At 49.6% G+C, this 25176-nt stretch overlaps 1 protein-coding gene across 1 annotated transcript; it reads left to right on the forward strand.

Moving 5' to 3' along the window:
- The first annotated feature begins 261 nt into the window (after positions 1–261).
- STK11IP (serine/threonine kinase 11 interacting protein) lies at positions 262–19433 on the forward strand. Its single transcript, XM_054278363.1, has 24 exons — positions 262–334; positions 434–636; positions 2687–2761; positions 2989–3084; positions 4000–4107; positions 4313–4384; positions 5340–5469; positions 5631–5734; positions 6532–6621; positions 7646–7687; positions 8185–8352; positions 8655–8736; positions 8841–9206; positions 9390–9580; positions 10539–10649; positions 11381–11576; positions 12963–13460; positions 14960–15075; positions 15266–15363; positions 15538–15716; positions 15966–16050; positions 16522–16604; positions 18109–18335; positions 18639–19433. Exons 1-24 carry the CDS (start codon positions 280–282, stop codon positions 18777–18779), a joined length of 3516 nt encoding a protein of 1171 aa, XP_054134338.1. The 5' UTR covers positions 262–279; the 3' UTR covers positions 18780–19433.
- Positions 19434–25176: the final 5743 nt, after the last annotated feature.

Raw genomic sequence — 25176 nt, forward strand, 5'->3', positions numbered from 1 at the left:
CGCCGCCGCTGCCGGGCCTCCGCCGCTTACCGGGGGGGCTGCGGGGCGGCGGCGCGGGGCGGCGGCGGGGCGGGGGCCGGGGGGCGAGGGCCCCGCCGAGCGGGAGGGGGACGCTGGGGCGGGCTCCATGGCAACCGGATGTGAGCGGCGGCCGCCTCGCTGGTGCGGCGGAAGGGCGCGCCTCGGCGGCAACGCGGAAGAGCGGCGCAGCGGCGGCGGGACCGGCCGGGCCGTGCCGAACCGGGCCGGGCCGGGGTCGCCTCGGCCTCCCCGCTGTAGATGGCGGCGGCCGAGACGCTGGTGCGCGGCCTGGCGCGGCTGCTGCAGGACGCGGGTGAGTGGCGGCCGCCGCGGGCCGGGCCGGGCCGGGTCGCGTCAGTGCCCCCGGCGTGTGGGCACTCACGGCCTGGCCCGTCCCTTCCCTGTCCTGCAGGGGACCTCGTCCTGGACGGCTCCAGCACGCTGACGCTGCTCACCTCCACCCTGCAGCACCTCACGCAGGTCTTCGAACAGCACCTGGGCTCCCGCAACCAGAACCGGGGCTTCGTGGCGCTGCCCTCGCACCCCGCCGAGACAGCCGCCATCCTCCAGGCGCAGTTCCTTTTCGATGTCCTGCAGAAGACTCACTCTCTGAAGGTCCGTACCCAGCGGGGCCGGGCGTGCTGCAGGGTCGGCCGGGGAGGTGGCAGGCACAGCCTCAGAGCAGCCTCCTCTGGTGCCCATTGTCCCCGTGTGACCTGCGGGCCTCGTGGGTCACAGGGCTCTCCCAGGGCTCTTGCGTGGAGTCGTCGCTTAGCACGATAGTCTATAGCTGCTTACCTAGGGTCAGCCGTGCAACTCAGCAGAAAGTTTCTCGGAGTTAAAAACAGGGGCAACAGGAGTTAATTAAGTTCTGACCTTGGTAAGGTGTTGTTATTGTTGGGGAAAGGATTATTTCCTGAAGGGCTTGAGCAATTCAGGCAGTATCTGGCACCTGAGCACAGCTGAGTGCTCCTGGAGTGATAATTGATGTGCCCAAGGCAGCGGAGCCAGGGAACTTGAGCAGAGGGGTCAGATGCTGTGCACACTCTGAGGCTGCTGCTTACTTCGGCAGCCTGGGCAGTGGTTCTGTTTGATCAGTTTCACAGCACGTGATGTTTCTAGTAACATATCCTCATTAATTTTAACAATAAATAGGCTGTAGTAAAGAGGCTGTAATAAAGATATAACTGCAGATCAAGAAATTCTTCAGAGAGGTTTTTGAAAGGTGGCCTATGCATTGATGCTGCACTTGATTCTGCTCAGCACTGAGACATGCTGGGTGGGTAGCAGAGGTGAAAGGAGCCTGAAAGGGGGAAGAGGCATTAGCAGCTGTTTTGGGTTCTGCCATGGGGCTCAAAAGGTATTACAGCTGAGCACTAAAATCTGTGGTGTCTTTAAAAACCTGTTTTCCCTGTGAGAGTGGAGCAGTGTCAGAATGTTATTTGGAGGATTTTGTAACAGTGTAGTAAAGAGGGGCCCAGAGTCTGGGGAGAAATATGGGTCTCCTGGCAGGAGGAGGCAGGGAGGGACACTGCAAACAGAGAGATGTTGTGGTGAGTGCTCCTGTTCACTGGAAAATGTGCTCTCTCTGGAACAAGCCTCTAAAGAAGCCTCTGTCCATTGATGTCTGGTAACTCATTTACTTGGAGAAGCTAATAATTTATATCAGCCTGACAGATTTTTAAGACAGTGGAGGGAGAGGAGATGATCAAGACACAGCAAGAATGGCATCTGAAATAAACTTTGCTAGACCTGGTCATTAAAGCTTGCCAGTGCAAGCTCCACTTACAAATGCTCTTGTTCAACGCGCAACATTAGTGCTGACAGGCAGTGGGCAGTGATTCATTCCTGGCAGGGCTGTAGCTGTGGATGCAGTAGTGGTGATGAGACCTTAGGATGTCAGTTCTGCATCTGATGAGTCACTTCTATCTGAATGTATATGTAACTGGCAGAGATGGTCTTTCTGGTTGTACTTTGCTGTCCACAGTGGAAGTGGTAACTGTTTCATTACTCACTTCCAGTAGCAACCAGAAACACTGTTTATGTGCTAAAAAGGTTAGAAGGTGGTTTTAATAAGCTGCTTTATGGTGCATGAACACAGCCTAACTGCCCTGTGCTGAAAGGACCTGTGGCTGTACTACAGAATGCAAAAAGGAGGTTTGCAGGCACCTCAGTCTAACACTAACAGTGCCTTGGATACCAACTGTTTTCCATTGTATCTGCTTGTGATTTGCCTTATTTGGCCTCTTGTGGTGAAATGTACATGCACACCTCCCACCAGAGTACTAGTTCTACTCAGCTGCTTGATAAACATACCTCCAGCAGTTAGTTTTGTCTTTAGTAGATTTGCTGGTTGTGGCTGATGAGGAATCCAGCTGTCAGACCTCCCAGTGGTGCTGAAAGTGGCATAGCCATGTGGGCAGGGGAGATGAAGAGGAGCTCTGTGGGCTGGCAGACCACACTAACTAACATGCTATTCTCTGTGACCTCTACTGTACTATGGATCCAGGGAGACAGTGCCACTACCAGCACTGGGAGAGGGCTTTTAAGGGATTACCCGAGCTGGAGGGACAGCCTGTTGAAGGTGCTGCAGTTGGTGCATCAGGAAGGTGATAATGCAGCACAAATCAAGCTTGACATGAGACTTCTTTTCTAATTTCTCCAGCTTGTTCACATTCCAAACTGTGTTTTGCAATCTACTGTGAAGATCTTCCCTTTCAAGTCCCTCCGGCATCTGGAAGTAAGTATAGATGGCAAGAATGGTTTTGAGTCTTGCTGTTTGGGTTTTCTTGGCTAGTTTTGTGGCTGCAGAATGCCTCTGCTCCTAAAAACTGGGTAGGCTTTTGTGGCTTCCCTGGAAGGCTAAGATTAAGCTCCTGCAACACTTGCTTGGGGTAAAACTTGGACCTGCTTCACCACTGTAATATTTTGATGTATGTTGTTCTTACTTTCTCATCACTGCTGCAGTTGAGGTCTGTCCCTCCACACTGCCTCCGGGGACTGCGATTCGTCTATTCTCAGCTAGAATCTCTGACCTGCTGCAAATGTATCAGTACACTGGAGGTGAGTGTCTGCACAGCTCATGGGGTCAATTGCAAGAGAAAGGCTGTCTTCATCCTACAGCTCCTATAGCTCTTCACGCAGGGAAGATGTAGGAAACTGTGTCACTCCTTTTATTCGTTCATGTTGTGTATGGTTTCATCTCCCTTCCCTCTTCTGGGGTCCTACTCCTGTCTCAAGCAGTGTTGAAGGATCCCCTGCTTGCAAGCACATGTGCTCTGTAATCTTCTCTTTAGCTTCTTGAGAATTTCTGGCTCTAGACAACATTTGTGCCAGCTAGGTCTGACAGCTCTGTGTATCTGGCTGTTTCCACATTCAAGGACTGCAGCTGGTCAAGGTTTATTTCCTTATACCTCAGCAGCCATCTTAGAGCTTATTGTCAGAGGAAATACTGTGCCACAGTGTCTTACCTGCACTGCTGCCCAGCACATTTCTGAGACATGAAGGCAAGCTCCAGCCATGAAGAGCTGAGTAGCATGGGCTGTGCTGGCCATGGGCCTCTGGGCTTCTCTCTGGGATGTAGAAGCAGACACCTGCTGGAGAGCAGGGGCTCATGGTAGGGAGTGCTTTCAGAGCTCTTTGTTAGGATACAGGTGTGTATCTTGCTTTTATTTGAGGGAGACCTGGAAATGATTTTGTTAGCATGAATCTTTGTGCTCAGTGTTCTGAGCCTAAGAAATCTAACAGATTAGGTTAACTATTGCCACTTCAGAGGAAACAAAAGCATCTCCCTTCTTTCTAAATATCTGGCCATGGGATTCACATCACCTCCAAATACTTGAATTAGGGACATAAAAGTCACTGCCTCTCTAAGCAAAACAAGTATGTCAGCCACCTTCTAGACTGTTCTCCTGTGTTCATCTGCTTTTACTTTAACAGCTAGTACTAACCAAGGTATGGCTCCTCTCTTCCTCCTAGGAAATAATTTCAGCGTGCGGTGGAGATCTGAGCTGTGCTCTCCCGTGGTTGGAACTGCAGACTGTGAACTTCAGCTATAACTCAATCACTGCCTTGGATGACTCACTGGTGAGTGGGGCATCCTTCCTGCGTGGCTGAGGAGAAGAGGAGGTGATCACAGCCAAGAGCCAGGCCTTCTGTTACTGATGCTGCTAGGTCTGGGTGGGAGGGAGCGGGCAGTGTTAATTTTGCTGGCCTCTCCCAGCAGGAGAGGCTTTTCATGCTGTAACAGAGACAGTTGTAGGATCTGATCTAGTATCTTTTTGTCCCTCAGCAATTACTGAATGCTCTGAGGGTCTTGGATTTGAGTCACAACAAGATCCAGGATTGTGAGCACTATTTAACGGTGAGTATTTTGGGCTGACCAGCAGAGTTTTCTCCTGTGCAGAGGATACTGCTAAAATTCTGTAATCATTGACATCACTTTCCTACAGGTGAGGTATAGTAAAAGAAATGACAGACGTGGTGTGGCTTAGAGCTAGTGCTTGCAGCCTGGAAACCATTGCCCTGTGTGTGCAGTCGAGTGCCACTGAGGCAGAGAACGCTGTGTTCCTCACCTCTAAGACAGAGAGTTAGCTCTAGTTGTCACTTGGCAGCCCAGCACGGCTGAGTGGTAAATGCGCTGATACACACAGAGTACTCTGGGTGTACAGCCCCCCCACAGGGTGGGCACCCCACTGTGGCCAGGGCTTTGCTGTAATCTGTGCAGCCAGTGAGAATTATGTCGCCAGGCATGGGGCTGTAGTTCAGTTTGTCCAAACTGCCAGCAGCATTTACTTCCTGCTCTGAGAAACTGGTCAGTTACTCTAGAAAAGGAATAGTCCATCACAATGGCATGTGTGTTTCTGGGGAAAAGCAGTGAAATCCATGCTTTGCTGGGCTGGATCTGCTTCTGTGAAGGAAAGCTATGAAACAGCTTTTTGTGGAGTTGGTGGGCTCGCAATGTATCATTCCCCATCATCTTTACAAAGGTAAGAAAGGGTTTATTTTGGTAGTTCACTCCTTTTGCTGAGGCAGGATGTCCAGTCCTTTCCTATGCTCCATCAAAGTTGGTGAGGAAAGAGAAAGGTGCTCCTGGCAAATTCTGTAAAGCAGTCAGATGATGCTGAGTGCCCCTAAACAAACCACTCCCAATGTGAACACCGAACTCTTCCTGCAGAAACAGTCTAAAGAAACTCACTTGTTGGTTCACCTTGTTGGGGTGAAAAAAAATGGTAGAAGCTAGTGCCCTGCCTTGAGTTCAGGGCCAGGCTTTGAGATAAGGTCCCAACTGATCCAATGCTGCTCTTCTCTCTGAACAGACCCTTACAGAGCTAGAATACCTCAATCTGGCATACAACTTCCTGTCCAAGGTGCCAGCCCTTGGCATCTTCAGCCGATCCAAGCTGGTGACTCTGATCCTGCGCAACAATGAGCTCGACAGCATCAATGGTGAGCCCACAGGGGAGAAGCATTTCTGAGTTTGAAGCCTTTCTGTCGTCCTTGGGAATGAACAGAACTTGGAATCTTGGGCACAACTATTTTTACTAGGGTTCAGTTTTGGGGGAGGTTATGTTGTCTAGCATGCTGATGGCTTCTTGCTTTGTTCACAGGGGTGGAACAGCTTGTGAATCTGCAGCACCTGGATGTGGCCTATAACCTGCTGCTGGAACATACCCAGCTAGCACCATTGTCCACTCTGCACTGTTTAAAAAAAGTAAGCATAAAGCCTGAGGATTTGGTAAATTAGGGATTTCATGGTCAGGGTGTGCCAGATGGAGACTTGATGGTAACCAGAGAGTTTTGAAAGATAGGTTCAACTCTTGAGCATTTAATTTTATTGCAGGAAACTGATGGGGGAGCCTTACATAGACACCCGTGTTTCAACCTTCATTTTTAGTGACCCTTCCTCAAGCTAACCTTTTTTCATATATTCATCCCCACTTCCTTGCTCATCCTTTCTGATTTTAACATTGTCAAATTCAGTAAAGATCCTCCCATAATCCTGTTGTGGATTTGTGTGTTCAGAGAAGTCTGAAGGAGCATGGCAGTCACTATAGTGCTTGTGAAGGAAGATCATAGAATCAGAGTGGTTTTGGTTGGTAGGGACCTCAAAGGTGTAGTTCCAACCCTCCTGCCATGGGCAGGGACACACCTCCCACTAGACCAGGTTGCTCAAAGCCACATCCAATCTGGCCTTGAACACCTCCAGGGATGGGACATCTACAGCTTCTCTGGGCCTGCAAAGGACTGTTCTTTCGACACTTCTCAGAGTCAGTACTGAAAAAACTCATAATGATTTAGGTCATGAATAGGAGATACTTTAATCTGCTTCTCTATTTGCTGAACTAATTTCAAGAAGCATTTTAAAAGCCTAGTCCTCTCCTGGCTTGATAACTGTTCCACTGCAAGGATATTTCTCGAAGCAGAGAGAAAGACTGGAGCCTGCAGGCAGGATAGACTGGGGTAGAGAATATTGCTTCTAATAACAACTTGTGTGTTTCCCTCACCCAGCTATATTTGGAGGGAAACCCAATATGGTTCCATCAAAATCACCGATCTGCAGCTCTTGTCCATGTGTCTCCCAGGGCAGCCTTCTCCAATGTGAGTATTAGCCACTTGCCTTCTGCCCCTGCTGTTGAAGGCATAGGGTGTTCTAACACTTGGGGCAAATGAGGGAAAAGAAACTTGCAGATTTATTCCAGCTGTGTAACAGTGGTGATTCTTTTGTGGTTGCTTCTTTTTTCTTTTTTTTTTTTTACCTGCAGTAGAGTAGTTTAACCTTAAATTTTTAAGTAATGTGCTGGCCAGCACAGAATTGAATACTGATCTCAGGTTTGCAACACTTCAGATCTTAATATGGCTTCACTGTCTACCTCTTCAGTTTTGCTCACTGGTGGAACTTTGTTCATGCTAGATAGTAATGATGTAGCTGGACTGTGCAAAGAAGGAACTCACGTCTTTGCCCACCTGACCAAAGTATGTACTACTTTGGCAGCCATGGCCACCTCTTTGTCTCCTTCACTCTGTTCTCAGTCAGGTGTCATTACTGTTCCCTTACACTCCAGTGCTTAGGTCAGTTCTTGGTAATCTGATTTCAAATAAAGAAGGCAGCAAATCCAGTGTTTGGCAGTTTAGCAGAATAAACTTACTTGCTAAGGGTCAAAGGTGTTCCAGAGCTGGTCTGCCCTTCAGATTAGTGGCAAATGGCTGGATTCATTGTCTTCAAACTGCATCTTGGAAAAAGCTCAAATTACTGGAAGCTATGTGAAGTCAGGGTAGAAGTAGGATAAAGGCTTTGAGGTGAAAGTGAGTACCTTTCAAAACAATTTGAGTTGTTGTAGAATAATCCATTGTACCTCTTCCGTGAACTGTCTTGGATACGTTTCTGGAAGTTATAAAGTCTGTAAACAGGAAAGCCATGAGGGTCCCTTCTGGCCTTACATGCTGTTAGGTAGCTACAGCTAAAGGAGTGGTGGATAGGCAGGAACAGGGTTGTTTCTTTGCAGTTTTTTTGCCAGGGATCCCAACCCTAGGGTGGCCTGAAGGGATGTAGGAGTCAGCAGAAGTTGTCCTGAGTATGTGCCAGCCAAATGGAATCTGACTGCAAATGGGTCTCTAATTACAGTTCTTTTTGGACGGGGAACCACTCTCTTCCTCAGACCTAATGGTAAGTACAATTCTTAAAAACTGATCTTACTGGCTTTGGGACTGGGAACTCTGACAGGTTTTTGCATTGTCATGTGTCCTATTAAATCTTTATGGGCTACCTTGACTTTGACACAGATCGTTTTGTCTCAGTTCATGCTGATTCCTAATAATTGCTGGAACTGGCCAGTGTAATTTATTCTGGCTTATGTAGCCTTGCAGGACTTGGAGCCTTGCCTGCTTCCTCTTCAGGTACTGTATAGTACTTGACACTTGAGCTACATGTCAGCAAAATAGTTATCAGTTTCCCATCTGCTATTTTTAAGAAAGGCAGAGATTGAGGTAAATGAGAGTGGTTGTGATAAACAATCCAATCAATCAGGCAGGATCTGTTGTCAGTGCTTAGAGATGGTGAAAGCTTGAGGTAAGGAGCAGGAAAGCTGTCAGCCTGAGTTGTGGTTTGGTTACCTTGTCTGCCCTTTGCACTCAGCTGGAAATACTCTATTTTTCTTATTTTAGCACCTTCCAAGACTTGTGCAAAGTGTGTCCCAGTCCATCCACACTTCTACCTCAGAGAAGACTGCACTGGACCGCAGTGCACTGGAGAGCTCCTGTGCCGCAGACTTCAGCGACAGCCAGTCCCCATCAGAGAATGTGGCTGTCAAGGTCTCCCGAAAGAAAAGCAAGGTCAGAGACTGACATAGCTTCTTAGCCATGTAGCTGGTGTGTTGGGTGAAGGGGATGCCTTGATGTGAAAGCCTCCTGCACTGAGATGTGGTCTGGTACTGACTGTGTGGTTAGTGAGCCTCTACATTGCTGTGTGTTAGGAAAGGGCTTTAATGTTAATCTTCATATACCCTCACAAGTGTTTCAGGGTGTGTCCCTATACTGTAACAGCTATAAACCCTTCAGCTTGGCAGAGCCCCTCATCAGGTGCTGTTTTCATTGTTCTAGTTCCTCAAAACTACTTTTATCCTGTTTTTTCCCAGGGAAAAGTCAAAGTGCGCAGAGCAAGTATTTCGGAGCCAAGTGACACAGAACATGAGCCCCAGGCATTACCCCTCTCTGCTGGTGAGCCTTGTTGTCTCCTTAATAACATAGCAGCTAAAGTGCCCACAGTAAGAGGGCTCTGGCCTGGTGACTACCTTCATACTTCCCAAGTTTTCTCTTTGCAGGTCTGGTCCTAGAGCATCAGAAGGAGATGAAGCGCCTGGCCAGCTTCAGGGATCGCTTTGGTGCCGACTGGCTGCAGTACAAGAGACACCTGGAGGAGCATGACCAAGTGCCCGTCATGTCCCGCAGCCGCTCTGCAGAGGAGATCACAGGCACACCTGCTGCAATGGACCTGCAGAGCGAGAGCTCTGACCCAGAGCAAGGAAAGCCCCAAGTATCCCAGGAAGAAGGATCCTCTCCTCCTTTGAATGACACTGCAAAGGCGGAAGAGCCTGAAGTACAGCTGGATGAGCCTATGGAAGGAGAACAGAGAGAGGAGGAGGCAGATGAGCTAATGCTTGGAGAGGAAGAAGACGAGAAGGTAGAAGGTAAACAGGTCCTTTCACTGCTGTTTTTAAGGGCTTGGATGACAACAAAATAGATCAATCAAATGTGATTTGTCTCTGAAGCTGTACCATGGTGCCCAGTATTGTGTGAATGCTAAGGACCTAGGTCCAGCAGGACTGAAGGCCTACTGCATGTACTGACCTGTATTGTGTCTTGTTTGGCAGTGGACCTGTGCCAGCCAGTGCTGGTGAGCCAAATAGAAGGAGAAGGGGATCCAGAGCCAGAGTGGATCTTCCTGCGAGTCACAGCTAAGCATGTGATTGAGGTGGAGCTGAAGGCTGCCAGAGTCCTCCACAAGCTGGAGCTGAAATGCCTGAAGAATGTGGAGACCTCTGAGTTGACCTGGAAGAGGATGGTGAGTTGCACTTCTCTGTGAGCCTTTGTCTTACTCCCTGTGTATGGCAGCATTCTAGATTTGGGCTCCTGTCGAGAATCCTGCAGGTCTTTTCCTAGCTCCTGCAAAGCCTGATTGAGCATCCCTTCAACCCAATGCATGTATATCTAATGGCATCTCTATTGCTTAGACTAACTGTGATAATGCAGCAGAAGCCAGCATCAAATCCATTCCAAAGCTGGAATTTAAAGACAGTGGCTGGAGTTGTTCTGGTGTGGAGGAAGGAGAGACTTCTCAAGAGGAACTTAAATGAAATGGAGATCTCCTTCCCATCCATTCCTCACTGGGATATCATCCTGGTTTTCGAGGACTCTTTGTGGATTGCATTGTTTCTAGAGCAGCACAGAGGCTAGTTTAGCAGCTCAGTGGGCAGTGTGCCATCTGTTCTAGGTGCACACTTCAGCATTACCAGCCCTATTTGGCTTTTGTGGTTCTTTAGAAAGGGAGTCTGGAAATCCCTTTTTCCATGTGGTAAGATTTTAACATTCAGTCTGCATACAGACATGTTCACAGGTTTCTCTAATTCTGTTTTCTCTAAAAGCTCCAACTCATTTTTAAACCCTGCCCTTGTGCCTTTTTGAATGTTTGTGGTTTGATATTCTTCTGAAATACCTTTATGAAAAAGATGTTTTGTTTGAAACGCTTTGTTCTAGGCCTTGAGAGTTACTGTTGTAAGTTTCAAGCGCTCATGCAATTTTTCAAGCACTCAATGCAAGTCTTGTCAGCACTTAATAGCTTTATATTTGTTTATTTATTTCTGCCCATTTTACCAGACTCCCAAATGCTATCAGCTGTGGAGGGATGCTTAGGACTCACTAAATTAAGTTCTTGTATGACCATGTTTCAGCCTTCTGCAAGCAAATGTAGTCTGTGAAAGCTTCTCCCTCATCCTAGAAAGGGTGTTTTCTGTCTCCTGCAGGACCTGGAGCGAGTTTTCCCTGTCCTCACGTTGCACTTCAGCTACATCCGCAAGGACCGGCAGAAGCGCAGATACGTGGTGCTTGACGACTGCCCCGAGCAGTGTCTGCAGGTGGGGGCCTTGGGGAGGGGACACTGTCACTGCAAGGCACTGAATTATTCCAGCCAGCATAGGGCTGCTGTTCTCAGATCACACGAGCACCTGCTGCCCATGTCTGGCTTGTAGGGGTTTCTTCTTCTGCACAGGTGACCTGTGGAGGGCCCTGTGAGCATGGCTTGGGCAGTGGAGCTCCTGTAGCATAAACATTGCTCTCAAGGAGAGAGTCTTGCAGTTTCCTCCCTCTTGGGATGAAAAGTTTGTAGTCAAGCTAGTGATCATTACTTGTGCACTTGCAATGTAATATTTTGTGAGTGCTGAGTGATGTGCTGGCCTGTGCTTGGTCCTCTGGACAGTGAATGTCAGTGCTATGTCCACACAGCTGCTGTAGGGACTCTGAACTCTCATTCAGTAGTTTCTCTCAAGAAACCATTTAAGTACATTTGAACAAGTTGTTAGGGACAAGACACAAATAGATGGGGTACTTGAGATCAGAGTTCCAGAGGGAGCCTGTCAGTATGTAGCTATCAGGCACAGACCTGCAAAAACAGGTTGTCTTGGTCTTCTGCAGTGAAACTCCATGCCCTTGGCAAGTCTTGCACAGCTGGGAAATATTCTTGCACCCCTTACACTCTGAAATGCTATAGTGAGGCATGTGAAAAGACTTGCTGGTGTCAGAAGCTTGATTTTATTAGTACAATCATAGCTACCTGACAGAACCCTTTTCCCTGTGCTGCTATTTATAGTGTATCCTTGAAGTGTTGTCCCCAGCTGTTGAGGAGAATCGGCGAAATCAGGACCAAGAGAAGGGATCCATGAAGCTCCAGTGCCTGAAATGCAAGCAGGAGTTTTCACAGTCCCTGCCCCCTTGGCATCAAGGTTCCTATTCTTCAGAGCTTGGAGACACCAAAATCCTGGAGACTCTAGTTGCCCCAGGTCAAGGTAGGTTGTAGTGCCCAGAAGAAGGATGTTTGCTAATTAATGCCCAGGCACACTTCCAGGGTGGCAGCTGTGGTGCAGAGCATGGAATGTATAGGAGATGTGTTGTCTGTACTGGAATTTAAAACCTATTTGGGATGAACTCTCACTTGGCCTACTTGGACTGGGAAAAGCCTTGTTTCCTAGCAGGAATAAACCACTGGTTTAAGGTTAAGCAAACACCACTCCTGTGCTGAGTGGCCTGGGGGAACACAAGGGTGCTGGAAACTGAAGTGTGGGAGAGGACTTAAAGTTCATGTAGTCAGTTCTGCCACAGAGACTTTATTTGTTCAAAAGAGCTTTTGCTAATGGAAGCTTCCAGGGAATCTGTATTTCAGTATTTCAGGTAAAACTTTGGCTGTTAGACATCAGAAAAACAACCAGAACCCTAATCTAAGTCTCCCTGTCTGTGATCTTAAGCCCACTCTTGCTGTCACTTCAGAGGAGCAATTTATTTTTTTCTTTGTACTTGAGGGCCATTGTTCTCCCCTGGCAACTCTTCCTAGTTTCTGTCCTCTAGACTAAATAAGCTCAATTCTCTAGATAATTTACTTGTCAGTCATATCTCATACATTCAGTTTTTTGCTGGTCTTTGTACTTTTTCCCATTTGTCCACGCTTTTCTTTGGCTGTTTAAAACTAAATGTGGTATTTCAGCTGAGATGTGGCTATTCCTGTGTAGGCATCTTGTGATTGCTGTGTTTTTTGAAGCTCAGTTTATATTCCAAGTGGGGAGTGCCATAGCTGAGAAGATGCTGTTTTGAGAAAGTATCCTGGGATTGAAGTACTGCATTGAACACAGAAGTGCTGTCCTGGCTGCAGCACTTTTCTCCACCCCAGGATACTTTCTTGTCCCTGCCAGAGTAATGGGAATCCCATGATCCAGCTGGGAGTCTCTTCTGGTGTGGATGAAGGGAGCAACAGGAATCAGTGTCAGAAGGGATGGGGACAGCTGGGGAAGGGACACAGCATGCTGGGGATGGAGGTGGCTAGGGAAGATTGGATTGACTGGTTATGAGCTTGAGCTTCCGAGGTTCTGTGGGCACTTGCAGATGTGAAGTGGAGGAAAGTCAGGAGACAAAGCCCTGGTACAGTTTCAGTTGCAGCCACAGCACACACTGGGCTACCCTAAATCTGAGCAGAACTATTTCATGTGGCACTGATCCAGAATTTCTGGTTGATTTGTGAGGGGAGGTATGTAGGATATGCTTCTGAACAAGTTGCTCAACAAGCTGCTCAAGTCAGACTGTAACTATTCTCTACTTTGAAAAGGGAGGTTTCTTGGTTTGCAGAGGGGGTGGGGGGAAGTAAAATCCTGCCTTTTCTTTATACCTGACAAACTCTTTCACAGGTCCTGCAGCAGCTGGTGAGCCCATAGCCTGTCCCAGTTGTTCCAGTGACCATGTGGTCATTCTGCCTTCAGAGGAGTGCTCCAGCACACCTCTGCCGCCCGGTGCCGACAGCACGAGTGAGGACCTGTCAGACTCCGTGCTGGAGGGAGGCAGCCAGCAGGAGGGCCCAGAGGAAACGTCTGTCCTGGCCACTGGGAGCGGGCAGTTCTACATTGGTGGGGAGGACAGCTCGGAGATGGACACCAGCAACAGCGCCAGGAGCCCGGAGCTGAGCGCTGAGCCTGAGCCTGGCAGCACTCCTCATCCCACCTGCCGTGGATCAGAGGGTGGCCCTGGGAAGGAGCAGGGTGTGAAGAGCCCGTCCTTGTCCCTCAGCCACCCGGACACCAGCGGGGCCAGCCTGGTGGGAAGCTGCCGTCACGGCGCTTCTCGGGGGCCCACGCCTTCCCCGCTCTCTGTGAACTCTGAGTCCGAGGAAACGTGGAATCTCAGTCCTTGTGAGTATGAGGAAGCTGTGCAGGGTTTAGGGGTGTTGGCAGCTTGTTGCTGGTTTTATCACTGGTGCTTGCACGGTACACTTTCTCCTGTTTAATGGGGAAGGGGGACATCAAATGTGAGCAGCCATAAATATGTGGTTCTTATAAGCAGAGATTTTCATTCCCCTCTCTGTTAAATCCTCATGCCTGAAGGTAGGAAAAGTGAGTCAGCTCCTAATACCTATTATTGCTTAGACTCTGAGTAATAGGGTCTTGTTCTAGAAGCTGCATTGCTCAGTTATGGACACACTGGGTTCCTGTGGCATCCATGAGCTGCCAGCTGGAGCATTACCTTTGAAGAGTAGTATGCACAATTACTCTCTATTTATTCTTTGGCTTAAGTGCAGTGTGAGGCTGGTGTGCTAGTAGGAGGCTCTGGTTTGTGGATCTACAGTTGCTTGTGCTTTCCTCACTTTTTTTGTGAGCTTCAGATGACAAAACCTATCCAAGAGACTGCATGCTGGCTGTGTGTAAGTCTTACATGACTGAGTGCTGTCATGTAAGACAGGAGGTCCACAAATTATTTTTCTGAAGGACCTTGGATTTCTGATCTATCAGACTGCCTTTGGCTGGGTAGCAGCTTGTGATTTACAGAATAACAAGTTGGAAAGGAGCTGTGGAGGTTATCTGGTCTAGCCCAGCAAGTGACTCTACTGCAGCTGAGTGTAGTTCTGATTTACAACCTGTTGTTTTATTGATCTATAGAGGTCTCCCCCAGTCCTTCAAGACTTCTGTGCCTCAGAAGAGGAGTCAGTGTAGAATCAAAGTTTTAAGGTTGCTATGTTCAGTCTTGTACAGTTGAAGTATGAGAAATAAGGGAGTCTCTTTTCTGGGGTCAAATTGCAAGGTCCCAATTTAAAACTGAGCCTATGGAAAGTTCCTGGTGAGGAGTGGTTGATTAGTGTAGCACTTCTGGTGGAGAACAGGCTCTGCTGGGAACTGTGCACTCTCAGGCAGTACTATGGCTGTTGTATAAATTTTTTGGTTATACAGTTTCATGACAAACCTAATTATACTCTTTAGCAGTTTTATTGGTGTCTTCCTCAGGCCTCTTTAACCTTGCCATGATCAAAGCCAGTTAAAAAGTTGACCTGAGCTGACACCAGCTGAAATAAGAAATATCTTTCTGGCTTTGTGATAAAGAATTGTCCTCCTGCCAAATCCAGCAGCAAAGCAGTGTCCTTCTGTGACTAAACAGCCAAGAACAGTTTGAATCTGACTTAGACCAAAGCTTTGTATATCTGGAAAAAAAAAGCAAGTGTTGGAGGAATGAATTTTGTTTTATCTCCACATGGAGACCTGTGGCCTGTAAAGCCCACTGGTTTGGCCCTTTGTCTTGAGGAGAGACCTGATGGAAGCAGGTGTGCAGAGGGGGTGACACTGTGCCCTGGTGCCTGTGTGCATGCTCGAGCAGCCCCTGGCCAGGGGACAGTGTCATTGCTGCCCTCTGCTCTCCTCAGCTCTAAACAGCGTCCTGAACACAAGGGACTTCCGCGCAGTGGATCATCGCCTGAAGCTCTACCTGGACATGGAAGTGTTTGAGGAGAATGCTGAGGAGTTCCAGTGCTTCCTCAAGGTGAGCTCCCACAGCACCACTCCTACAGCTCTCTGCTGTCCCTCTTGCCACCCTGTGAGTTCTGCACTGAGGTGGCGTCTCAGAGACTGTGGGAGGTGAAGGGAGCTGAAGTGTCTTTGAGTCTGGCCTTTCTGTGGATGAGCTGTCAAGGGGCAGGCCAAAGCTGTGACCCACCCTCTGTGTGCTCTAGGTGGTCATGGTGAAGTTTGGCCGGCCAGGAGAGTTCCTCTCAATCCTGGTTGCTTCTGACCTCAAGATTTATGTGCTGGAAGTCACTGGAGCTATCAGGTGAGGACCCTGCAGCAAGTCTGTGAGTGCTGGGTAGTGCCAGCCTGTGCCAGCCCTGCTGCCCTTACCCTGCAGGGGTGGTGACATGCACAGGCTCTGCTGGCAAACCCCCTGCTGCAGTGGGAGAGGAGATGGGGCAGCCTGCTGCAACTGGGGGCTGTGCTCTGTGATTAGGGGACAACCTGCAGACTGGCTGAAGAAGAATGACTCTCACTACCTGTCTGATATTTCTCATCTGGAAGTGGGACTCTGCCACCAGACCTTGAGAATGGAGTTTGAGAACCCAAAAACTTCCTACAATCTGCTGATCCGGAACCAAAGCTGCTGTGACCAGTTCCTGCAGACCCTGACAGGTAAGAGTAGAGCTGTAGGATCATTGGGCAGAGGATTTGAAAGATTCGTTCTTGGGGAACTATCAGGACAGCTATTGTTGGATAGATGTTGGAAATAAACTTCTTGACAGGTCAGAAAAAGAGCTGGGAGAGAATCTCACTGCCATCATAACTTGGAACACCTCTCTGAACAGTAGAGAAGTGTCCTGAGCTGTTTGGTGCTGCCCTTGGGTTTGCAATAAACGACACCTGCCTTTTCCCCCTCTTTAGATCTCATGCAAGAGCTGCCTGCTAAGCACAGGAGTAAGGTGAAGGAAATCCCCACTGTGGAAATGAATCCCCAGCACTGGCTATGGTAAGAGCCTGTGAGAGGTTTGGATTTCAGGTAGGAAGGGATGTCTGCTTGTCCAGCAGACCTTGGGAAGCATTGGGGGTAGCACAGAAGGAGGCACCACTGGAGTTGCAGCCAGGCCTGTGTTAGTGGTTTAGGGCAGCTGTCTCAAGTGCCTGCTGCACAGAGGGTGAGCAGGCAAAGGGTGTCATGGGCTGAGCCAGGCAGGGCAACTTCAGCTCTTCTGGAGGAGCCAGACTATAATGGAGGGAGTAAAAGTGGGAGGCATAGGGCAGCCTTCTTACTTGCAAGAAACATTTGGCTCCTGGCTGTCAAGGTGGTAGTCAGAGGACCAGGAGAAGGAGGACTTTGCATTATCTGGGAGACATGGGTCCTTCCCTTCACTGGGAGGACTGGAAATAGTAGCTAGTTCACAGCAAGCCTAGACTGGAAACAGATTGCTTCCTTATCAGCCCAATGTTGTATCTCCTCCAGGCCTCTGCTGGACTCCAAGAGCACAGATTCTGCAGCTGCAGATGACACTTGTTTCTTCTACCTGCTGGCATACCTGATCCAAGGTACAGGAGATCTCAGTAGCCAGATGTCCTGCACATTGTGCTGTCTGCTTACATGCTTGTGATTTTAGTGCACAGTCTGGGGGAAAAGAGCTGTGCCTTTTTTCCAGCAGTGAAATTAGGTGGGGGCATGGGTGAGGGCTCTTTTCTAGTGTTGGGCTGTGTAGAATAGCAGCATACTTCTGTTCATCCAGCAAATCTCCCAGTCCTTTTCTACATGGAAGTCTAAGCTCCAGGGAGCAGCTGGTCCTGCACACCAGTTTTGGTGACAGCTTGAGAAGCTGGAGATTATCTGAGGGCTGGATCATTGCCCTGATCTGAGGGAAAGATGAGGAGTCATAAAAACAGATGGTTTGTCTGAGTTGCTGAAAGGCTTCTTCATTTGGGAAAACAGAAGTAGGTGACCAGAACCTGAGATGATAGTACAGGAGGAGCTTGCTGGAGCCCTTCAGGTTTTGTTCCAGGCCTTGCGAGGGACAGACGTGTTAAACTTGAGGTTTGAGTGAATAATTCCAGTGTTGTCATAGCTTGGGACACTGAAAAAAGCAATCTAATTCTTAATCACATTCTGACCAATTTGCTAAGCTTTTGCACCCTTGGTCACCATTGGCCATTGGGGAGGCACGGGAGTGTGAGGATCAGAAGGAATCTGTGGGAAGTATGTTTATTGCTATCCCCAAGCTGAACAAATAGTATGTGAGGGAGAACTTACAGTGTGTTTTTCTTACTCTAAAGTTTTCTCCTCTTTTAGAGTATGGTGCCCAAGACTGGACACAGTTCCAGCTGAGATCTCATTACCAATTAGACAGGATTAATTAAACATCCCCTTTCTGATAGTCCTACTAATTCCCAAGAGTGAGATGTGATGAGAAAAGCAACATACTGCTGCATCAGCTTGTGATCCCCTGTGACCTCAGCCAGTTTTGCTAATGGTTTCTATTACTGTGCATCTAACTTATTCCCAAGTTGTAGTGCTTTTAATTTGCATCAACTGAAAGAGCTGGATTATATTTATGTTGCCTAAAGTTTATCAAAACTACTTTACTTCCTGTCGTATTTATGACGCATCCCAGCTTGTTGTTAAACTTTATGTGTGTGCTCTCTGTTCCACCCATCAGATATCTGCAGCCAGAGAAATTCAGGCCAAAAAAGGCAGGCTTTGAGCTGCAGCTGTCAAATTTTAACTAAGGAGTAGTAAAATGTTGTTTAAGAGGTCAAAGGACTCAGATGACTCTTCCTGCCTCACTTGAGGGCATGGGCTGGACAAGCCTTGCTGGGCAGTGGTCTTTCATGTGCATGCTCCTGCAACATCCTTGGATAAGCTGGTCAAGCCCAGCCACATTTCAGTACCCTGGTCCCCTCTTCACTCAGGAAACTGGATAAAGTCATTCACCCAAGTTATTGCTGCTGTAAAGGATTTCCCTAGGGGAGGAATGGAGAGCAAAGCTGGTTCTGTGGTGACTCAGGCTCTCAGCAAAGCATTTCTTATTCCCTCATATCCTTTTAGGGGCATCTGCTTTTCCTGTGACCCTGCTGAGTACCCGAAGCATGCTATTTCTGCTGGAGGAGAATCACCAGTGGCAGGTGCAGCCCTCCTTGGATGAAGACCATGAGGCAGAAATGCCTCCCAGGAGCAACATGCAGTTGAAGGAGAAGCAGCCAATCACCAGTATCAGCAATATCATCACCTATCGCCTCTGCCCTTGTGACATCAAGCTGATGCTTTACGATGAGGTAAGCGGGAGGTGCTCATGGGCTCAGGGTGCTGGGGGCTGACTGTGCTCAGATCCTGTTCCTGCAGGAGTGTCTCGGGGCTGTCATCTCCCATCCTAACCCAAGGCCTTGTACCACAGAGCCAGGGGAGCACACTGGAAAGTCTTGCAAGGGACACTCGGCTGCTGGCAGCAGAGAGGGTCGAGGAGGTCACAGAGGCATTAGGAGGAGCCGGCAGCTGTGCTGGGGGATGGTGGCTCAGGGCTGATTGGTGCCTGTCAGGCCAGTCTGCTCATTCACCTGCCTGCCTTTCCTCCCTGCCAGGTGCTGAAGCTAGAGAGCACGTGGCACATCCGCACAGAGTGCCCGGAGCTCCTGGTGGAGCTGGTGGAGTGGATCCGCGGGCCCTGGGAGGAGATGTTCTCCATCGAGCTCCGGAAGGCTGTGCATGAGGCACTGGAGTGAGCCTGGGGGCTGGAGCAGCCGGGGCTTGCAGCCAAGTGCTGCTGTGCCAGCAGTGGTGCAAAGTGTCTCCCACTCCATCTGGCCTTGCTGTCCTGTGGCCTCTGCTTTTCACTCTACTCTTGCCCCTGGCCCCTTCTGGTGGGTAAGAGGGGAGCACATGATGGTTCAGGCTGCACAGTCAGTTATTTGCACTGGATTGGACACCCAAGGAGAAAGTGGAGAGTGTTCCTTGTAATAAATAGTGTGTAAGGTACCCAAAGGCAGTCAGGTGCCATTACTGGCAGATGCATTTGCTGCCTTCTTAGCTGTTTCAGGACAGCTATCACCATATGCTGATGATTTTTTTTTTCCTCTCCCTCCTTCTTGTCCATGGTTTCCCTAAAGCTACCTGCTTGAAACTGGAGCCTGATTGCACAAGGGGATGAAGCATGTTGTACACAACCCCACAGAGAGCCCTTGCCTCTGTGCCTGATGGGGCATGGCTCAGTCTGCTGCTGTAGTCTTTCACTGTCACTGGGAGGAAGGAGCCTCGAGGTTCTCAGCACAGAAATGTGTTGCTCATCGCTTAGGGGTCAGGACCTTGATGGGCACCAACAAGAATAAGCAGGGCTTAGGCTTTTTCTGAGAAGTCCAAAAGCAAGAGTCTATTTTAACATGAGTTTTACTATTTTCTATTGTAATAAAAGCTTATATTTATTGAATTGTCATGTTTTCCTTGTTTCATTCTTTTGCAGTGGTGTAATGTCTTTCTAAGGGCTTCCATACTGCTGCCTCAAGGGTTCCCTAACATCTCACTGGATTTAGGCCATTCTTCCTGTCCTGTTCAGGGTGGGTGTGAATGGGGTGCTAAGCTAATCTTCTCCACTTTCTTCCAAGGAGCAACAAAGGAACAATTTTAAACAGGATTAGACTGACACCAGGTACAGGTTGTGGTGTTCTCCTTTGACTGTTGCCCTTATGTGGGCATCCTGTGGCCTTTCAGCCCCAGCATGCTGCTTACTGGCTGCACAGACCCTCAGAGGCCTGCCTGTCTCAGGAGCTGTTGTTGGTGTGGCTGTAGAGGTGGGAGTGTCTGCCTCTGTGTTCTTCCCCAAACAGAGCTTTACCTTGTCCCAACTTCTCCTACAGAGTTAAATGTGCCTCAGAAAATGCTGGCTTTGCTGATTTCACAGTCTCTGCCCCTGCCCAGAGAAGAGCAAAGACAGAACTGTGTGTGATGTTTTGATGCAGTTGAAGCTCCCTGTGGGGGTGGGCAGAAATGGACCTGTTACATTAGGTGCTGATAGTGGGATCTGATACCCTAAGTAGGGACCTTTACTGATGGTAGCTTTTCCCAGAACAGCATCTCTGTTTTCCTATGAATGTTTAGTCTGCAGCTTCAGGGCAAGTTTTCTGACTGTTCAGTCCTTAGTGACAAACCTGTATTTTATGTCAATGTGATCTTGATTTTTATAAAGATGTGCATTTGACATTCAGTGACCTGATGCTTGTTTTCTTTGGATATTGAATATAGCAGCTATTCACAGTAGTCTTTATGACATTTAAACTTTCCACATGCCCAAAGTTGGTGTCAGTGGCTTCAGTTTCTGTCATCGAGAAAACAGCAGGGACTTGGCCCCACTGCATCCTGCTGCTTCCCTGAAAAGATGCAATAAAGTTTCCCTTGCTGCTCAAACCCATCTATGCCATTCTCATAGCCTTAGGAGAGCAGGAAGTTCAGTTTCCATCCTGGGTTTGAAGGCCACTCTTTCTTGGGGTCACTGTACTATTGGACATTTTTCTGTCACTTCCAGAGGCAGTTGAGTTGCTGAAGGCCCGCAGTGGCCAATATTTTTATCTAGCCATCTATAGACTTGATAAGATCTGTACTGTCTGGAGGCAGATGTCACAACTCATCCCACTTTCTCCCCTCTTCCTCAGTCGGCTGCTGCTCTCTGTTCCTTTGGGGATCTCAGAGTGAGTGAGCTCAGTCCCCAGCTTTGTCTGGGGGAAGGACTCTGGGAGAGCCGAGCCAGTAAACACCAGTAGGATTTTATGTCTTCATCTTGCCATTTAAGGAGCTTGTGTAAGTTCTGCCTTCACCTTCTATAGCTGTGTTTTTCACAAAGGGCAAGAGTCAAATTTGGAGTTACTGGACCAGCTTGTTGATGTGTCTTCTGCTCCAGCTGATTCCCTGAGAAAACTCATCCCTGGAACTTGCTTTTCTGGTCTTAGCCAAGCTGCACCTTTGCTACTCCAGTATCTGGGTGTGTGTTGAGGGGCCTGACAAAGTGTGGACTGCCAGAACCAAAGGTTTTGGTTGTGTGTCTGTCCACAGCTCTTCTCACGTTTTATTTCAGAGGTGACTATTTATTTGCCTCTCTTCTTTGCCATGTCTGTGGTATCTGTGCTCCCAGCTCAGCACCAGCCTCTTGGTCCCCTTAACAGCACCCTGCTTTTCTGCATTCCTTTGGCTGCTCCACTGACAGGAAAGCTCACATGCACTGCTGCAACCTGTCTCCTGCCTTTTCACGAAACATTTGCTTTGTTTTCACTTAGCATATTCTCCTGGTTATTACAGATTAACCCTTTTTTGGTTACTCCATGATCACAATGCTTTGCTGTAGGGCCTCCTGCACCTGGTGCAGTGATTACATTAACTGGTCTCCTTGCATCAGCTGGGTGTGTGCAAGGGCTCCCCTAACACATTCCACCATCCAGCACTGCAGGCATCCCACTGATGGCTGTGTGGGAGCCGGGGCTGTTTAGGACAGCTGGGGTTTGCAGAAAGGTGGAATATACATTGAACCAGCTGCAGATACCTTCTGCCTGTCTCAGTTTTGATTATGACATCCCCTAGCTGTGCTCTTAAACAATCTGGATTTTGCTCCTTCTTCTCCTTTTCTGGGTGCACTGCGCTCCAGCATTCAGTTGCTAGCACAGAGCAAGGCTGGTCTGACCCTCTGTTTCCCTGCCTGTGCTTGCCTGTAGCAGTCTCTTGTCAAGGTGTATGTAGCTGCAAGGATTCCCAGGCCGGGGTGGCCACAGGGCTCTGGAGACAGGCTGCAGGCAGCCGTGGGCTCAGGCAGCCATTGCCACCAGCCTGAAGCTACCACCACTGCTCCATGGGCACGTACCAGCCCTGCTTTGCTCTGCTGTTATCAATGAAAATGATGCCTTCAGTTGTGGGCTTGGCTATTTCAGTGCTTCTTGCTGCATCTCTCTGCCCCCTAAAGCAGTGCTGCCTTGAGCATATATAGTTTGTATGCTCATAGCCCCCTTGCACTGTGCTGAACTACTGAAGCCTGGTGACTGGAGTGATTGGTCATTTACTTCTAGCAGAATATCCCTGCTGGCCTCATCTCCAGGGGATGTGAGATGTAGCAGCAAAGGGCACATGTTCCTCATTTGTCATGGACCTGTCTGGGCAGCTTCATCTCTCCAAGGTGCCAGTGATCCTTACCCAGCACACAGAGCAGTGTCCAGGCCTGTGTAAAGCCCTTCCCTGTGGGCTGCCCTCCAGTTTGGCAGGCAGGGGAAGAGCAGCCAACACAGGCTGGGCTCAGTGCTGTGCATGGTGCTGGCAAAAGTCACCAGAAGTACCCAGGAACTGTGAAGGACACTGTAGCATGAGAGAGGAGAGTAGGGGCTGTGCCCCCACTGTGCTGTGAATCAAGTGGGGGGATAAAAGGGAAGGAAACTATTTTAAAGCCATCTTAGCCTTTGCCCAGCCTCTGATGGAGGGCATGGTCATTGCCCTTTGTGCTGCTGCAATGGAGTGTGCCTCTGCCCCTTATCAGAGGAAGGGTATTAAGCTAGTTATGGAGCTGTCCTGTGTCAGGACAAACAAATAGAATTGTCTGCTCCCTGTCCCAGTGCCAGAGAAGCTGTTTAATCTGGGAAGAGCGTGTTTGCTGCCAGGGCTGCATGCTGCCTACCTGCAGTGCTGCCTGCTCGGCCCTGCTTGGAGAGGGTGGAGCTGGCTTCCTCAGCCTGCTGCCAAGCACCAGCCAGGCATTGTCCATGTCACCCCACAGCAAGGGCGCCCAGCCCCACCATCTGCTTACTGCCACCGTCCCCAAAAGCAGAGGCAGTCATAGCAGGGCCCAGCCCATCCTGCTGTATTGATCAGAGCAGAAACTGAGGCTGCTATCAAGAGCCAGGCTGGGCCCTGCATGCTGTGTCTGGTGGCCAAAGCAGGGGCTGGCACTGGCATCTCAGAGGGTGCCTCTCTTGCAGCACTGTGCCTAAACAGAGAGGGAGTTCTTGCACCAGCTCTTGCCAATGTCCATCCTGAGCTGCAGCACTTGTCCAAGAAGTGGATGTTCTTCTTATCCCTCTGCTTACACTCCCCCTCAGCCACTATCTCCTCTTCTGCCAGCTCCCCTTGCTCTCGCTGGGCTGTGCAGCTGCCCTTCCGTGGCTCTGCCCCACAGACTCAGTGGTTTGGGGCTGATTTAGTGACAGTGCCCCTGTTTCCTCTGCAAAGCTGGTCTTTGGCCAGGGCCCACAAGACTGCTGCTCTGTACATCCTTCCTGCCCACAATGCTGTCAGCCTCAGCTGATGTGGAAAGGGATGAGGGTGGGCAACACCCTTTGTCCCCCGTCTTCCTTTCCCGGATGATGTGGGTTTTCCCTCTGCCCCAAGCTGAAAGAATGATGCCTCCGCAGGCATTTGGATTATGCAAGCTTAAGAAAAGGGTGGAGTGCAGGAACACTCAGGGCAACAGCACAGGGGAAGCTGGAGGGCTCTGACGCCAATGCTCGGATGCTGACAAGCACACTAATGCTGTCCATGGGCTGTGTGACACCAGCCCCAGGCCTGGCCTGCCAAGGCCATCCCCATCCTCAGCCAGGCTTGGGCTGAGCTGTGCTGTACAAAAATGCTGCAGCAGTGGTGCCTGACCCCAGTGCAACAAGCACCTTCTCTCTGGGCACAAGGGCTTCATTTTGCAGCGCCCCAGAGGTCACACTCCCGGTTTAACGTGAGGCTGGTGAAACAGGGGCTTGTTCTTAATGCACTGAGCACCAGAGTCAAGGGGTCACATCGGTCCCTTACCCCTGGCAAACTGCTCGGCTGCCTGGGTTGAAGCCAGGCTGGAGGCAAGCTTTCCAGGCTGGAAGCACTTGAAAACAAGTGGTTACTGTGGGAAAGCCACAAGTCACTTCAACTGCCAGGCAAGAGCAGGAGGTTGAACATGTGCTGCTTGACCTCCCCAGCATGCTGGAAAGCCATCCTCATGCTGGCAGCCCACTGCCCTGTTCCCACCTCTCCATGCTGCACTGCAGGTGCCACTTTCCTGCAGCTCTAGGTTCCATTTCTGGAGCTGAAAGTTTCCCTACATCCTTCAAAAAAAAAAAAAAAAGCTTGAGTTTCCATGCACAGCTTGCTGTCTCCTTGCACCCACCTCTTCCGTTTCTCCTGGACTGGGATGGAGATTGTGACCAGAGTGTCTGTGCTGAATCTGGAACGAACTTTTCCCTTACAGAAATGTTAATGCCACAGTTGTATGCATGAGAAGGGGATTCAATGGAAACCATTTCTTCATGTCCTGGTCAAATTCCTCTCCATTTGCTGCAGCTCTCCCTCCATATAACTTAATGCGTTACCTGGGACTGACCCATCCATGAGCTGGGGAGAAGGAAGGAGTGAGCAAGAGCCCAAAGCAGCGCCCTTTCCCCCAACCTGTTGTGCACACACCTGCATCTCTGTCAGGGTACAGAGCACTGCTCTGGGGGGTTCCAGCTGCCCTCCCATGTCAGAGCACTAAGCCTGTGTCCAGGCTCTATGAGTGCTGATGAAATGCCCAGGTGGCTTTGCTGATTTAGGGAAGCAGCAGAGCTGCTGCAGAATAACCAAGACCCCACACTGGATGTGATGGCCATAGTCCCCATAACTGTCCTTGCCCCAGCCTCCTGGCCTTAGCCCTGCCCCGGCCAGCCCCAGTGCTGCACCAGAGTGCCAGTTCATAGAAACCCTTCAGCAGGAAGGAGCAGGTGTTTCAATAAGGAGAAGCAGTTCTTCATGAGCTTATGCAGACACCAGCTTTGGCATGACGATTCGGGTTGTGCAAGACTGCTCAGTATCCCTTTTGGTCCCCACACAAGGGGGCCCAGGATGTCAAGGGTGTGGTTGGTCCAGTGTGGAGACTCAGCCCCGACAAAATTCCCACAGAGCCAATTTTAGCAATGCAGAAGTTCAGTGGCCAGGGTCCCTTGGTGAAAGGACAGGGCACGGCTCCAGGGTGGTGACTCAAAGCCGCTGCTGCCTCTGTGCTGGCCTTGGCGGTGCAGTAGGTGACTCTAAGGGCACATCTCGAGGTGCTGCATGCTGAGCCCGGTCCTGCTGCAGGAACTTGGCCTGGGACACCAGAAGCAGCACGGGCTTCAAAAGGCTTGAGGCACATTACCACCACAC

This window comes from Melozone crissalis, unplaced genomic scaffold (assembly GCF_028551555.1).
Source record: "Melozone crissalis strain CALT ecotype California unplaced genomic scaffold, PUWL_Pcris_2 ptg000023l_1, whole genome shotgun sequence".
NCBI classification, from domain to species: domain Eukaryota; kingdom Metazoa; phylum Chordata; class Aves; order Passeriformes; family Passerellidae; genus Melozone; species Melozone crissalis.

Excerpts from the sequence above, each read along its gene's own strand:
- STK11IP (XM_054278363.1), top strand. The coding sequence starts at position 280 with ATGGCGGCGGCCGAGACGCTGGTGCGCGGCCTGGCGCGGCTGCTGCAG. Across the intron at positions 6,622-7,645 it reads CCAGGGCAGCCTTCTCCAAT|TTCTTTTTGGACGGGGAACC; the intron begins GTGAGTATTAGC and ends CTCTAATTACAG. Across the intron at positions 8,737-8,840 it reads GGCATTACCCCTCTCTGCTG|GTCTGGTCCTAGAGCATCAG; the intron begins GTGAGCCTTGTT and ends TTCTCTTTGCAG.